The sequence below is a fragment of the Ziziphus jujuba genome, chromosome 2 (assembly GCF_031755915.1).
Source record: "Ziziphus jujuba cultivar Dongzao chromosome 2, ASM3175591v1".
Lineage (NCBI taxonomy): Eukaryota > Viridiplantae > Streptophyta > Magnoliopsida > Rosales > Rhamnaceae > Ziziphus > Ziziphus jujuba.
In genome coordinates, this window is record NC_083380.1 from 11,490,626 (window position 1) to 11,507,136 (window position 16,511).

Here is a 16,511-nt window from a genome sequence, read left to right on the forward strand (position 1 = left end):
TCGGTTTGGGTTGGATACAAAACCGAACCGAACCGACCGTTACATTCAACCCAAACCGAACCGAACCGAATGAATATTTTTCGGTTTGGGTTGGGTTCACGGGTTGGGTTGGGTTGGGCTTTCTGATGGGCTTCGGCCCAAATTTTTTTATTTTTGGTTTAGGCCGGTTTGGGCCTTATGATGAACTTCACTTTCAGCCCAATTTTTTGTATTTTTGGTTTGGGCCAGTTTGGACCTCATGCATATTTCATGACTAAACCTTCACCTTTGGATTATTATGGGTCGGTTCGGTTTGGGTTGGGTAAATTTTCTACCCACCCGTAACCCGAACCGAAAACCACGGGTTCAATACATATGTAACCGAACCGACCCGTTTAACAGTTAAAAACCAACCCAAACCGACCCAAATAGTTCGGTTCGGGCGGGTTGGTCGGTTTGGATCGGGTTTTGCCCAGCCCTAGTTGGGGCAAATTAATTGGATCATTGATCTTCAACAAAGAAATAAAGAGCCGAAAGAAAATGCTATTGGGCGTCATACACTTGGAGTCGTTTTTCTGTATACACTTGCACTATAAATAGAGACAAGAACCTTTTTTTTTTTTTTTTTTTTTTTTGGGGGTAATTATAAGAACAAGACAAGTAGGGATGGCACTTTTAACCGAGAAAATTGAAAAACCAACCAAAAAAAAAAAAAAAAACCAACTGTGATTAGTTGTTAACCCGACAAATAAATGTGTATTTGATCAATTGATCGCATAGATGTTAAATTTTAAAAATCGATGGCTACCCGAAACCAAATTGAAAAAAAATATATATATGAATATTTGATACATTTAATATTATTTTTTAAAATAACAACGATCAAAAACTGAAATAATCGAAAAGAACAACCGTTCAAATTAATTTATTATTATTGTTAATTTTTTTTAAATAAATTATTTAATTTACAAACTATCTAAAATTTTTTATATTCTGTATGATTCGAACTTATCTATACTCATATGACATAGATAAAAATGTTTAACCATTAAAATTAAATCTATTATTATTCTTGTTACTTTTGTTAGCTTTTTTTCTTTTTTTTTTTTTTTTTTTCAACTTTCTCATTTTTTTTTATTTTTATTTTTTATTTTTATAGACCCAAAGGGATAATTCATTGATTAAAAATGAGAGATACAAATATCAGCTTGAAAAGCATGACTCAGCCACAGTGGGCCAACTTCAAGCCAAGATTCATACATACACAAGCTCGTAGCATAATTAGCAATTGAGTGGGCAACAATATTAGTCTCCTTGTATTTGAAGGAGCAAGTAAAGCCAGAATTAATAGAGAGCAGCTTTTTAATATCCTCAACCAGGAAACACAAAGGATCCAGTTGATTGTCATGGCATCCATCGTTCATTAATCGAACTGCACAGGAACAATCACTAATAATTTCCCCACAATTGAAGCTGGCCTCCAAACAGAAAATAATGGCCTCATGGATAGCAATCAATTCAGCATGGAGTATTGACCAAGAAGCCACAAATGTTTTCGCTAGAGCCCCCATCAGTTCGCTAGTAGCATTCCGTACAACCACATCGATTCCAACTCTCTGAACACCTGCTCTCATGGAAGCATCATCATTTACCTTCAAGATATCACCTTGCAGAGGGGACCAAAGTTGCTTGACTTGTTCTTGCTTTCTTACCGCAGAAGGCCCCAATGCCTCCTTATATTCAACATGTAGTCGAGCCACTGTATCCAAAATTTGCAAATTGACTTAACAAAACTCCCATGTATAAAAGCATTTTTGTTATTCCATAGACATTAGCAAATCTATGCAAATTTCTCACAGTGCAGAGCCGATGACAGAGTGAAAACAGAGGAGCACAAATCAATAAACGAGTCAAAATTTTCATGCTTGAGAGTTGAGGTAAAATCAAATTCCTTCCATATATGTTTGACAATTCCACATCTCCATAATGCATGCAGAACCGTTTCATCTGCAGTTTGACAGATCGGACACAGCCTAGATTCAGCAACATGTCTTAATGCCAAAGAGTGCAAACACGGTATGGCTTCATGACAAAAATGCCAAAGAAAAATCTTAACCTTATTTGACACTTGTATTTTCCAAAGACTTCGCGACCACGATATAGATCGAGAATTGCTTGGACCTGCAATTTTTCCACCTACACCAATCTTCCTAGCTTCCCAATATCCTAATTTAATAGAGTACACACCATTTGCTGAATATTTCCATACAACTCATCCCACCAACTGGTATGGATTGTATAAGTGCAGCCTCATCAATCGAGAAAATATTTTGAATAAGATTCACATTCCAATGGCTAGAAGGTGTTAGCAAGCACACTACACTGGAATCTTGATCCAAGACTTGTGGCGATAATACATGAGAGGATCCTAAACGTAATAGCCAAGGATCCTTATAGATGCGGGTAGTATGACCATCACCCATAAGCTAAATTCCATCCCATTCCAACACCGGTCGTCCCAACAAAATACTCCTCAATGCATGAGATTGTCTTCGGCCACCATTGGCTTCCCAGAAAGAGCATCTAGGAAATATTTAGTTTTCAACACCCTAGAAACAAGTTAATTTGGATAATGTATAATCCTCCAGCATTGTTTTGCCAAGGGAGCTCTGTTAAACTCTTCAACTGATCTAAAACTCAAACCTCCCATTGCCTTAGGTTGTGTTAATTTAGCTCAACTAATCCATGGAACACCCCTTTTACCCCCAGATGAACCCATCAGAAACGATGCATTAAACTCATCAGATCCTGAACTAGATGTTTTGGCAATTTAAAACAAGTTATAGTATATGTTGGTATAGCTTGTGCCACAGCTCTTAGGAGAACTTCCTTCCCACCACGTGAAAGCAATTGTCCATTCCAATTTTCTAACATTTTCCACACTCTTGGTTTAATAGATTGGAAAATTTCTATTTTCTTTCTCCTAATAAGAGAGGGCAAACCAAGATACTTATGGTGACCAGTACGCCCCTTGTATATGAAAATAATGACTAATTGAATCCCTAATTGAATCTCAATCTTCTACAAGTTAATACTCCAGAAGCCTCCTCATATTCACGTAAAATTTCCAGAATCCTTTGGCAATCATTCAGAGTTGCTTTGGTAAATAGAAGTGAATCATCAACAAAAAAATAGTTGGCAAATAGTAGGAGAGGTATGAGCAATTTTAATACCAATAAGAGTAGCTGAATAAACTGAATGCAGAAACAGACAGGATAACTGTTCAGAGCAGATAAGAAACAAATAGGGGGATAATGGATCACCCTGGCACAAACCCCTACTAGGGCCAAAAGACCACATTACTTACCATTTATTAGGAGTGAGTATGAAACATTAGATATACAACGCATTACCAGATTGTTCCATTTTTTATCAGAGCCCATCTCCTGCATCATCTAGCACAAAAAATCTCATTCGACACGATCATATGCTTTGCGTATATCTAACTTATAGCCATTAATCCCTCTGAACCAATTTTTGTTGTTGCTAAAGTATGCATACGCTCAATAGCATTTAAGACATTATCTGAAATTTGCCTGCTAAGGACAAAGGCACTTTGCTCATCCGAGATTAGATCAGGTAAAAGGTTGGTTCTTAAGCTTATTTGCTAGTGTTTTTGATACTGTCTTATATACAACCATACAAAGACTACTAGGCTTAAAATCATTAACATGTAAAGGCTCTTTTATTTTTGGAACCAAAGAAATGAGGGCATGCTTAATGTCGCCCATATCCGCACCGTCATTAAGAACCCACAAACATGCTGTTGTTAATTTTTCAACAACCGTGGACCAGTAATGTTGGAAGAATAAAGCAGGGAGTCCATTAAAACCAGGAGCCTTTGAGGGATTCATTTGAAACAGACTAGTCTTGATTTCATCTGCAGTAAATGACTTGCATAGTTTTTCATTCATAGATAGTGTCACCCTTCCTTGAACACCATAGCTTAGGTTGGTATTAGGATTTGATCCTGTAGAAGTAAATATTGTTTGGAAGTATTGCAAAAAATTATCAATGATTTTATGTTGATTTGTTACCCATTGACTAGTTGATTCCGTGAGACCACTGATTAAATTCCGATGATACCGTTTTGTTGCATGGTTATGAAAATATTTGGTATTTCGGTCTCTTTCTCGTAACCAAGAAAGGTTGGACCATTGTTTACAACGTGTTTTCTCCTTGTCTAGTAGGTAATCAATCTCACTTTCTACCTTTTGAAGAGACTTAATAGTGTCTGCTGTAGGAGATTTTGTTTGAAGTTCAGAAATAAGTTGGTAGCACTCCCTGAGACGTAACTTTATGTGATTGAAAGAAAATTTATTCCACTGTTGAAGGTTACGTGCACACTTTGACATCCTAGTTGTAATATCATGCATTGAAACTGTTGTGGTATCTAAATAATTCCACTCTCTCAATAATCCTTTCACAATCTGCCTCCTCCAACCAAACAGATTCAAAATGGAAATGTTTACCTGAGCAGAACCCATGATTAGCAAAGCCTTCCAGAAACAGACAAATAGCATTATGATCTGAAACCGAATTGTTAATGTGTTGCATAGTCGCTCGAGGAAATAGTAGCGGTCTTGGAATAGTAGCAAAACAACTATCTGTGTATTCTCTCACATTAGTATCACCAACATATCTATTTGACCATGTGAATTTATATCCAACAAAAGGAATAGGACGTAGAGAACAATAAAACTAACCGATCAAATTTTGATCGGTTTTAAAAACCTCAAAATGGAGAAACTGAAGTCCATGGTATGCAGGATCTATCTTATATTCACATGGGCCCCATCTAGATGCCATTCCCAAACCAAAAGAATATGATTGTAGATAGGGATAGCAATTTGCCCCGCATGGCCCAATATCTGCAGTGCACCGCCCTATCGGGATGGTTTTTTCCCAAAAATTTAGGAATGCGGGACGGACTCGGGATAAATGCCTAAAAATCGAGTCGGAGATGGGCCGAGAACGGGGAATAATAACCCCGCCCTGAACCCGCCCCGATATATATATAAATATATATATATATATATATTTATTTATTTATTTATTTATTTTACAAAATTTCATTTATGTAAAATCATTTTCTTCTTTTCTTTTTATTTATTTTTTTAAATATGTATTTTATTATAATTGTAAATTTGTTTCTTGATGTATTTTATTATATTTTTATTGCATTGTAGTCATTTTCTTTATATTTTAATCATAAAATAAATTTTTTATATAAATTTCTAAAAAAAATATCAATTAAAAAATAAAATGAAAAAAACCGTCACATCCCGTCCCAGTCCCGCAAAATCTCCAATCCCGTCCCGCACCTAAAGAAACGGAAAAAATTTGCTGAAATGGGATGTAAAATTTTCCATGGGGACGGGGACAGAATTTTAAAAACTGGTCCCGTCCCGTTCCGTTGACATCCCTAATTGTAGACCGCTTATTCTGCAAGGTGCTAGGCCCAGAGAATTGGGCTGTAACTGTAATAAAACTGCTATTTTTTGATAAAAAGATAAATAAATGTCTAATTAATGGATAATAATAGTTTTTAGTTTAAATTGTAAATTAATGGGTTGGACGAATTGTTTTTTCTTTTTCTTTTTTGATAGGAGGAAGGCAGACAGATTGGTTTTATGCTGCTGAAGGAGGGATCTCTGACGCTCTGTTTAAAAACTGGTAATCTTAATTCCTCAGCAGCAACCAAACCACAGCTATTGAAATAAATGTCATAATATTCCTGTATCAGATTGTATTTTCCCTAAAAAGCAAAAGCATTTATTATCAATCATATTTGCAATTAAAGTTTTCCTACTTTCTTCTTCTTCGGCTTCCAGTGCCTATCTGCCACCACCCTTTTGTAATTTTGGATTTTCTGTTTCCAATTTCCATTTGGCACCAACATCTATCCAGCTCCAAATTCTTAGGGTATGTCCTCTACCAACTCCAAAACGGTTTTTCATTTATAAATTTAAAAAATGATTGAAAATGTCGTTGGTAGCCATTTTTTAAAATATAAAATATGAAAAAAAAAGCTAAAAGTTTATTGAAATATAAATAAATTTAGAATTTTTCTTTACATGTTTGAGGAATAAATAATATTTATTATTTTAAATTAAAAATAAGTTTTTTTATAGCATAAATAACATATATGGGGTAACAACGATTATCAGTTTTTAATAATAATAATTTTTTTTTCATATATGTGTAATATATGATATTTAAAATATTTTGAACATTATTTTACTATTTTTATTTGTATAAAAATATTTTAAATATACAATCATACAGTTATCATATATAGTCATTACTACTTTTACAGCCATTGTTACCAATTGAGCTTATCCAAAGCCACTATACAATTTTCTGTCTACAAGATTGTGGTATATGAAAATTGTTTTAGAAACCTTAATATCCCTTTTTCTTTTTTCTTTTTTTTATTTTTTTTTCTTTAAATAAATATTGTTAGTGGTTGGGTACGAGGACAGGCCAATGTTTTTCTGTGCCAATATGCTAATATTCAACGCCGGTTTTGCAAACAAAGAAAACAAAAACAATGGCGGAGAGTCGAGCCGTTTCCTAAATCTCAGTTTCGGTTTCTGTGCCTCGTTTCGTGCTTATCTTGTCGGATAAAAGCAGACCCACAAACCAGATCTGAGTGCAAAGAAGTTCACTTCTTTATTCTTCAATTTTCTTTATTATTATTATTATTATTATTATTATTATTTTTTCTTTGCAATGGAAATCTGCTTAAAGCTTCCACAGCCCGTGGTGGGTATCTCTTCATTGTCGTCTCAATGCGCTAAGATTCAGAAACAAAATCCTCTATTTCCAGCTTTGATTCACAATAGAAATGGAAGAAGCTTGGGTTGTAGTGGGAGCACTGGACTTCGGTCTCTGCCCATTGTCAGTGAAAATTCAAGCCCACCTGCGACTTCCTTCAGTGAGGTTCGAATTGGGTTCTCTTCCTTTTTGATGTTAGATTTCAATTCTGGCTTTTTTTTTTTTTTTTTTTTTTCCGGGGGAAAACTGGAAATGGGTTTGTGATTATATTTTTGTGGGTTTTTTTTTTTTTATAATTTTTATTTTCCTTTTGCAGTTGATTGACTCTTTAATAACCGGCGTGGATTTATCAGAGTCACAGGCTGAAAATTCATTGAATATCTTGTTGAATGAGGCTGATGAGGCTTTGATCAGTGCGTTTCTTGTACTGTTGAGAGCGAAAGGAGAGACTTATGAGGAAGTAAGTAGAATAATTATTCATAAGAGTACATTGATATTTTTCCAGCATTTTGACACCGTTTATTAATCTCTCCGTCAAATCTTAGAAATTATTTAAGAAAAGAAAAGCATTTCTATGAAATTACTTTTCAAATCTTAGTGAGGGCGTAGTTTGATATTTACCTTTTTTTTTTTTTTTTTGGGTGGGTTGTGTGATTTTAATGGCAGATTGTGGGATTGGCAAGGGCAATGATCAATAATAGTCTGAAGGTAGAAGGCTTAACTGATGTGGTGGACATTGTTGGAACAGGTGGAGATGGTGCAAACACAGTAAATATATCCACCGGTGCTTCAATACTTGCTGCAGCTTGTGGTGCCAAAGTTGCAAAGGTGAAATCCATAACTTATTCTTTGAATGTGTTTCTCTGTTCATAAGTTGTATAAACAATTAATAGAGATTGCTCAAATGCTTTCTTCTATTTTTTCCTTTTTTCTTTTACAGCAAGGAAACCGGTCAAGTTCGTCTGCTTGTGGAAGTGCTGATGTGTTAGAAGCACTTGGAGTAATTATTGACCTGGGCCCTGAGGTTGGTATATTCAAAAGTTGATTTTTGTTTGTTGGATTGGTGGTATAGTATGTATCAAATTAGTTTTGAATGGTTAAATCTCTTGGTTTGATTGCAACTTTTGTGTAGCAAAAGACAGATACTGAATGCCAAAGATCTAGGCCTATTACTTGAATCTGTGCGATGAAAGATAAGCAGTACAATTTAACATGGAGAAGTCTTTGTGTTTGTGTTTTCTTTTGGCTTTTCTTTTCTTTTTTGTTACCTAAAGGCAAATATTTGTTGAACTTGTTATTAAAAGAACAAAGAACTTTTGGAGAATACCCTAAAGAAATATCTTGACAAGTGATCAGAGTCATAAATTTGACCAAACAAATTATATAAGCAGATGGCCATTCAATTTTGGTAATATTTTTTATTCAAACAGGGGGTAAAAAGGTGTATAAATGAAGCAGGAATTGGTTTCATGATGGCTCCAATTTATCATCCAGCAATGAAGATTGTCCGGCCTATCAGAAAAAAGCTAAAAGTAAAAACTGTGTTCAATATATTGGGCCCAATGTTGAACCCGGCAAATGTACCTTTCGCTGTTGTTGGTGTGTACACTGACGACTTGGTAAGACAAAACTGCATCTCTTAATTTAATTTCACTTTTATATTATCTTTTTTTAAATGGATCTACTATGTCTTTTTAACTGGTAGATAATATGTTTTTATAATATCTGATATGCTAATATTGTTATTAGCACTCTGCTTAGTTGTATAGAAGGTTTTATTTTAAATTCCTATACTGTAGGATTTAAAATTTTGCTTCAAATAGTTTTGTTGAATTGGGGTCTATATTTGAATTGTCCTGGTATAAGATCAACCAAAACTGTGGAGATTTTGCAAACATGATAACTACTTCTTTGAAGTGATGATACGGTGATTTCCAGTACGGTCCAAAAAAAATACGGTCATCAATTTGTCAAGACGATGGTATCTTTTTAATAAAAAATAACATATGTGATTTAAAATTTTGAGCACTCCTCTTACTTTAAGGCTTGTCGTTCAACTAGCGTACTTCAAGTTGTGCTCAATATAAAATGAAATCTTATCGGAGCAGAGATTGCCTGATTTGTAGATACGCATAGTCTTCTGTACTTTAAAGTTGAGGAGCATGTAGAACCAAGTTTTCTCTTTTCTTGATTATGGTTATCACTTCCTGTGCAAGAGTGCATTGATTATGTACATATTCTAATCCATTGGCACTTAGGAAATAAGTATTTACAGGAAGCTTAGACTTTGCCTTTAAAATGAGCTTTTTCCATGTGCATTTGATTAATTGAAATTTATACCTTGGATAGGTCCTCAAGATGGCTAAATCTTTACAATTATTTGGTATGCAAAGAGCATTAGTTGTTCACTCAGAGGGCCTGGATGAGATGAGTCCCCTTGGTAAAATCCCCGTCTTTTCGCATTTCGATAGAAAGACTTAATTGTCAGTTTGTTCTAATTTCTACGATAACTTTGTCTGAGTCATACATTATTATTGCGCATACAGGACCTGGGCTGATCTATGATGTTACACCAGAAAAGATTGAGAAGTTCTCCTTTGATCCATGTGAGAATATTGCTCTATATCTTGATCTTTCACTCTTTTATTACTCATTAAATTTCCTTTCAGGTATGTCATCGATTTGTTAATTACTTCAATCTTCTAAAATGATAATTTTTATTCTACAGTGGATTTTGGAATTCCTCGTTGTACCCTAGACGATTTGCGAGGTGGAGACCCCCAGTATAATGCTGAGGTATTAAAGCGTGTACTGTCAGGGGAGAAGGGTGCCATTGCAGATGCACTTGTAAGTTCTACTTCGATCACTAGTAACAAACTAACTTTTATTATCAGTTACTTTCTGTGATTTAGAACTCAAATTTCATGGCCAAAAACGATGGACAGGTCTTGAATGCTGCAGCAGCTCTCTTGGTTAGCCGCTGTGTGAGCAACTTGGCTGAAGGAGTTGCTCTGGCCCGCGAGACACAATTATCAGGAAAAGCTATGGAGACACTTGATCAATGGATAGACATCTCCAATGTAAGTGAAACCAAGTAATGATTTTGAGCTTCTAACAACAAAAAATTTTCCATGTTCAATATCAGTTTCCTTTAACCCCTGCTTCGTTTGATGCTGCAGAAATTTTAAAAGTAGAGACATGTTGAGGAGGTCTGGTACTTGGTGTGAATATATCTATCGCTTGTGGAGCTGTAGAGACTGAAAGCCATATTGTTCATCATCATTGTCAAAGACAACAATGTTCAAGGCAAATACAATAAAAAATAAATACGTGAAAGGATTTTATGGTGTTTAAATTTTTGATACGCTGGTGTCATGGTTGATGTCATGGTTGATCATCTTCTAGTGCCAAATCAATTTACATATAACAAATAATTGTATTCTGCTTTTTAACTTCATAAAATATGTCTTGATCTTTTTTTCTTTTTTTAATATTACACACACACACACACATATATATATAGATATGTATATATTGAGATCTTAGATTTGAACTCGTATTATTATTCTAGCAAACAGTGGATTGTGTTGTTCCATGGTCGACAAATATGTCGGTTTTAGATTACATGTTTATTACTTTTTCTCATACCTCATTTAAGCAGTCTTGAAATGAAAAAAAAAAGTGCACACGTTTCAAATTTCAAATTTTATGTAATTTATAACATTATGTAATTCCATATCCAAAAATAGTAGTAAACAATAGAAATGTAAATGAATCTATAATGTTTCTCCATCTATGAACTCGGAATTGAAAGTGCAAAGAAAACTCAAAAAATGTGTTTAATCTCTTCACTCCAAATGAAATAACAATGGCATTTACATGGTTCTGATGCATGGCAGATGCTGCATTTCCTTCTCTCAACATTAGTTGGTTGCCATCCATGCCAGCAAACACATCAAAAATCCTACAAAATGTATGTTTTTAAAAAATTAAGGAAATCAATATTGTTGTATATTAAAATGAAAAAAAAAATATTATAAAAAGTTTATTCTGGTTGCTCCAAGGATGGGGAAAATAAAATCATAGGTTATGGTAAAAATATATTTGCTCCATAAAATCTTGAACGATTATGAATTATGGTTGAAGAAAGCCAAGGTACCTGATAGTGTGTCCACTGCAGAGTAAATCCTCCTTGATGATGACTTGACTGCATTTCATGTTTACAAATAGTCAGTCACCTAATCAATGCCTTGCCAATAATTTATAATATATCATTGGGAAGCTTTTGGGTTACAATATAGGCTCAATATATTGGGCTTTTAGATGGTCCCAACCTTCAAAAAAAACCCAGATCTAAAGGTCCAGATTCAGTTGCCCAGCATTCGGCGTAGCCCAATGAAAAAAAATAGTAGAGAAATAACACGTTCTTTTCGGCACTTACCTGTGTCACAATTTGAAGTAGAATTTGTGCTCCCACACATACACAACTGTCTAATACCGTCCGTACCATATCCGCACGTGCCACCGGTAGCCTCACACGCTCTACAAAACTCCTCGTTCCCTTGAACAGAATACTTCACACGTATACCATACGACCAGTCGTTTGGCCCATCGACTCTCAAAGGAGCCAAGCTATAAGCACTGCTATACCCTCCACACTGAAGCTTCGTAAGATTGATGGCCTTAATGGAGTCAAACGACAGCGCACAGCACTGGGGTGGATCCGACCCGAACGCAGAACCCGGGGGTTTATGAGTATGACCACCCACGGAATCCCAAGCCGGACAACCATAATACTGCTCGCAGCCCATACCGGAAACATTCCGACAAGGCAAGTGTTTCGCCGGAAAACCCTGAAAGAGCGGCGATTGGGCTGAGCAGCCGATGAGCATGAAGACGTTATCGGGGGTGGGGTTCATGTAGGGGACACGCCAAGGCTCGACGGCGAAGCCATTGCCTTTGGAGCCCAAAACGATGGCGTCGCAGGTGGACATGTGGGGGTCGTGGAGGGTGAGAGAATTGTAAGCGTAGTCGATGTCAAGGACACGGTAAGATCCGGAGACGATGTGGAACATGAGGACGTCGTTCATGCAGAAGAGGAGGTCTCGGAAACCCGGGTGTCCGCATCCGGATTGGAGTGCGAATGGGTAGTCGATTGTGAGATTCCCGCAGAAGGATCTGCAGGTGTTGGTGTGGGTTGTCGAACCCAATTGAAAGAATTGGGTGAGGAAGAAGAAGGTGGTGAAAATGGGGATGATCATGGATGTTTGTTGCAGAGAAGAAGAAGAAGATGAAGCAGAGTGAGTGAGTAAGTGAGCGAAATGGGGAATTGAGGATACTTTGCTTTTGCAATGGGTTTGTGGGAAATGAAAGAGAGAGAGAGAGAGAGAGAGGGGGGGGCTTATTTATTCATGTTATTTCTTTAAGAATCTGAGAGAGAATTGTTAATGGGATTGTTACTTTCCTTTTCTTTTCTTTTTTTGGGTGGGATTGATTGAAAATCATTGAGGGAGTGGCTTTTTGAAATCCTGCTGCTGGAGAGCTTTTTGAACATGGCCATGGTTTTTGCTTTTTTATGATCAAGTTTCTTTTCTTTTTCTTTTCTTTTTCTTTCCTTCTCTATGACTATAATAGTACTAAAAACTCGATTCAAATTTGAGAATCTAAAAAAACGAAAATTAAAAACATTCTTTCTATTCTTTTCTCTCTTCCTCCCTCTACCAACCCCATTGAAACTTTTGCTCTTGATGATGTGAACCCACCACACTCAACCATCAGAGCACAAAAGATGGAAGGTGTGACATTCATTCACTTCACTCCAGTTTGATATAGGACTGGTTGATATTGCTGTAAGATATTCTTAGATGTTTCCTTGTTTTGTATTTTTAAAATTTATACATTGTTGTTTTAGTTCGTTAATATAAGGAAAAGTAAGGTGAAGGATTGAACTTGTATGTTAAATAGTATTTAAAAATTATTATTAAAATGTTTATAAAAAAAATAAAATAAAAAATTTTAATTAAAAATTCTTATATAAAATGGTAATTATGCCCAAAATATATATTAAAAGTATTATTAATTGATATATTTTATATAGTTTAAATATAAAAAAATAAATTTTTTTAAATAAATAAATATAAAAAATAACTAAATTAAATTTTACCATATCAACTATTATATTATAACTATTATATTATTTAATTAATGAATTTTTGATTTGATAAATCTAATATTATTATTACAATTATATATAACAGGATTACTTATCCAATTTAATTTGGTATCGTGCAGAAATTACTGTACTCAACATGGTGTACATTGACAAAAAAGAAAAACAATTTGTTTTAGGATGTATAAATATTTTTGTTACTTATTAGATGGAAAATACTATGATTAAATAAAAACATTTTTTTCTTTTTACATTACAAATAATTCTAAATTTCTACATCTATATAATTCGAATCCATACTTTTATAGTATAAATAGAAGTGCTGAATCCTTGGAACTATCTTCTTCGTAAAATAAAAATATTTTTATAAAGTATTTTTTTTATAACATGTAAATAATAATAAAAAATTACAATAAAATATGTTGTTACTCTACTTTTTTTTTTTTTTAAATGATTGTATTTAATTTAGAATTTAATAGATTTGAAATGAATTATATAAACTTTAAAGGATTTGATGGATTGTTATGAAATTTTATAAATTTTATAAAAAATTTATAAGAATTCAACAAAATTATTAAGATAAAATTAAAATTTCATATTAATAATTTTCTTTATAATTTTATTTTTAAAATTTTTTTAAATTTATTAAAATATATTATTTTTAAAAATTAATAACTTTTTTAATATTTATAAATTTTAAAAGGATTTTACAAAATTATAATTAGATATATCTAAATTTTAATTAATTTTTATAAAATTTGAATTAAATGTTATTAAATTTATAAATTTTTTTAAAATATAAATTTAATACCATTAAATTTCTAAATATTTTAAAAAATTTTTAAATTCTAAATTAAATATACTTCTAAATACTTATAAAATAAAATGCCTATAAGTTACCAATTATATTTTTTTAAATAATCATTCTTTTAAATACAAATAAAAATAAAAATTTATGTCCTGATATATTGTAGTTTGTTGAAAAAAAAAAAAAAAAGCCATATTTGTCACTTCGGGAAGTAGATCCCAACAAAGGGCTGAACTCGCCGCCAAGTTCCCGACTTTTCTCACAAAAGCAGTCGGCTTTCTCTGTTGGGCTGACGAGAAAGTGAAAGAAACTCTGATTTCCTTCATTATCTTGCTCCGAAGACAATTCAGGAAAAGAAAAAAAAAAAAAAAAAAACGATATTTTCTTCTTCTTATGTTCCTTCGCCACTAGAAATTTGAGAGCATACTTTTTTTATGATGGTGGAAGCTCCTGAAAAATCGGAAGAAAGTGTCTCAAATGTAAGCTTTTTCTCTCTTTCTCTACTACAACACTTGAATTTTTCGATTCATCTGCGACTTACATATACCGCATGAATATTTGAATTCGGGCTTCCAAAAAGCAAAAGAAAATTTCTTGTTTTGATTCGAACTGTTCATCTTTTTGAACTTTTTTTACTGTTCAATTCTCGGTGTTTTGGGTTTTCCTTTTCTCTTGCAATTCATTTGGGGAAAAAAAAAAAAAAAAATTAGGAGCTTAGCTGAACTGACTGAAATAACTATTGATGTCAATGAATAAAGACCATTTCTTCAATTGGGTGGTTCTCGATATTGTTTAGTATCTGAATCTATTGAATTTTTGGATATGTTAATTTGGGTTATTTTGGTTATAGAGACTAAATTCAATTTGTTTAAATTAGGATTCTGTAAGAGTGCCAGGAACTGTGAATTGGGGCACAGCAACTGTGATTGGAGTATTTGCAGGCATGTTGTATGGAGGTAGCAAGGAGGCATCTGCTTCAGTTGTAAGTTTCCATTTAGACAATAATGCTTCCAAGCTATAAATTTTTATTAGTAACTGACCTAAATGCTTTTCTCAATAGAATAAAATGATCATTTTTCAAAGATTTTACGTGCTTCACATTGGGATGCTGGCTGTTTTAGGAATTTTTTACTTCCCTTAATAGTTTCATGTGGAATCTGTTGAATATTGACTACTACTACTACTTGTCCATATAAGATTTGTTATTTGACATTGTATTTTAATCATATTTATAAAACTTGTGAGACTTCGTGTTTCTTTCACAGAGCAAGGATGCTGAAGTAATGTTGAAGCTTGGGAGCACACCGGACAAGCGTGAGCAATACCGTTTAATGAGAGATGCGATGGAGAAAAGATTTATTCGAGTCACTAAGGGCTCAATAGTTGGTGGAGTACGCCTTGGAATGTTCACCGCTGCATTTTGTGGTTTACAAAATCTGCTTGCTGAGAAACGGGGTGTTCATGATGTCTTCAATGTTGTTGGGGCTGGTTCAGCCACTGCTGCTACGTTTGGTTTATTATGTATGAAATCATGCTTTATTTGCCAAGCTTATTTGACTCCCCAATTATATCTTTTAACTCTCTTTGTCTCGACTACTGTTAAAGTTGAAATGCCTAACCTGTAAAGAAAGAGAAAAAGAATTGATGAAATGTGGTATTCTGCTTATCTAACTTGCTTCTTTGTCAATTGTAAACCAGTACCAGGATCACTCCAATGGCGTGCGAGGAATGTTATGATGGGTTCACTCCTTGGTGCAGCTGTTTGCTTCCCGCTTGGTAATTATTTTGGGGCTCTGAGTTGTTACCAAATATCATTTTCTTTCCAGTAAATGTTATTATTCAATTTGTTGAACTCTCCAACACATTCTCTGCTGGGTAATTAATAACCTTGAGGTATAGGAATATCACATTAAATTGAATTATAAACAGAAATTAGCTGCACTTCATTTTTTGTAGGATGGTTTTAGGAGATTGCTGGCAGGTAAGTGAATGCAACATTTTATTCTTATCGAGTTTTTCTAGATTTGCAGCAGTTTTTAGAGACCCAGCAGGCGGCAGAGATTGAAAATAAAAATTAGAAAAAAAAAAAAAAAAGGAAAAAAAGAATACACAATAAACATGAGAGCTGAGAGGATTGAGAATAGAATGAATTATTGATATAGAAGATGCATGTTTGTTTGTAACAGGGTGGGCTCATCTGAAGCTTGTAGAGAGAGCAAATGAAGGAAATCCTTCAGCATCTACTAACTTAGAAGATGAAAGGGATGAGAGAAAAAGTGGTGTTGGTGCTGCAATTGAGAGGCTTGAAGAAAATTTTAATAAGAGAAGCACATAAACAAAGAAATTTTGTTTTGTTTTTGTTTTTGCTTTCCATTTTTAATTTTATTTTATTTTTTTCTCTGAGATATCAACAAAGATCTTCAGTGTGGTATTGAATTTTGCGAATGACAACATGTTGTACATTAGGTGTAGCGGGTTTTTCGAGTAGAGAAAATAAAAATATTGACCACCTAAATTTTGAGAGAAATTTGTGGTGCATAATGTGTACCAACATGGAATGTGAGTTGGTACACATTGGCCAATCTCATTCTAAAATTTGTATCATCAATAAGAAAGTAGATTTAAAAAGGTCTTTATCGTGTTCGATTAGTGGTTCGTCCATACCATGTTTTGCAAATTTAAAATTTGTGGTTTTTGTCTGTTTCCTGTTTTATT

The 16,511-nt window shown here is 33.9% G+C and overlaps 3 protein-coding genes across 3 annotated transcripts; 2 read left to right on the forward strand and 1 right to left on the reverse strand.

Moving 5' to 3' along the window:
- The first annotated feature begins 6,413 nt into the window (after nucleotides 1–6,413).
- On the forward strand, nucleotides 6,414–10,301 carry LOC107418380 (anthranilate phosphoribosyltransferase, chloroplastic). The gene is made up of 10 exons (XM_016027066.4): nucleotides 6,414–6,984; nucleotides 7,136–7,279; nucleotides 7,486–7,647; nucleotides 7,760–7,843; nucleotides 8,250–8,438; nucleotides 9,169–9,259; nucleotides 9,366–9,425; nucleotides 9,548–9,666; nucleotides 9,765–9,899; nucleotides 9,999–10,301. Exons 1-10 carry the CDS (start codon nucleotides 6,775–6,777, stop codon nucleotides 10,005–10,007), a joined length of 1,203 nt encoding a protein of 400 aa, XP_015882552.3. The 5' UTR covers nucleotides 6,414–6,774; the 3' UTR covers nucleotides 10,008–10,301.
- A 285-nt stretch (nucleotides 10,302–10,586) lies between these two features.
- On the reverse strand, nucleotides 10,587–12,590 carry LOC107418381 (uncharacterized). The gene is made up of 3 exons (XM_016027068.4): nucleotides 11,261–12,590; nucleotides 10,979–11,026; nucleotides 10,587–10,783 (listed from the first exon to the last, which is right to left on the reverse strand). The coding sequence occupies exons 1-3, from the start codon at nucleotides 12,078–12,080 to the stop codon at nucleotides 10,743–10,745; spliced, it is 909 nt and encodes a 302-aa protein (XP_015882554.1). The 5' UTR covers nucleotides 12,081–12,590; the 3' UTR covers nucleotides 10,587–10,742.
- A 1,370-nt stretch (nucleotides 12,591–13,960) lies between these two features.
- Nucleotides 13,961–16,445, forward strand: LOC107418382 (uncharacterized). The gene is made up of 5 exons (XM_016027069.4): nucleotides 13,961–14,275; nucleotides 14,674–14,778; nucleotides 15,062–15,317; nucleotides 15,495–15,572; nucleotides 15,983–16,445. The coding sequence occupies exons 1-5, from the start codon at nucleotides 14,231–14,233 to the stop codon at nucleotides 16,129–16,131; spliced, it is 633 nt and encodes a 210-aa protein (XP_015882555.1). The 5' UTR covers nucleotides 13,961–14,230; the 3' UTR covers nucleotides 16,132–16,445.
- The last annotated feature ends 66 nt before the right edge of the window (nucleotides 16,446–16,511 follow it).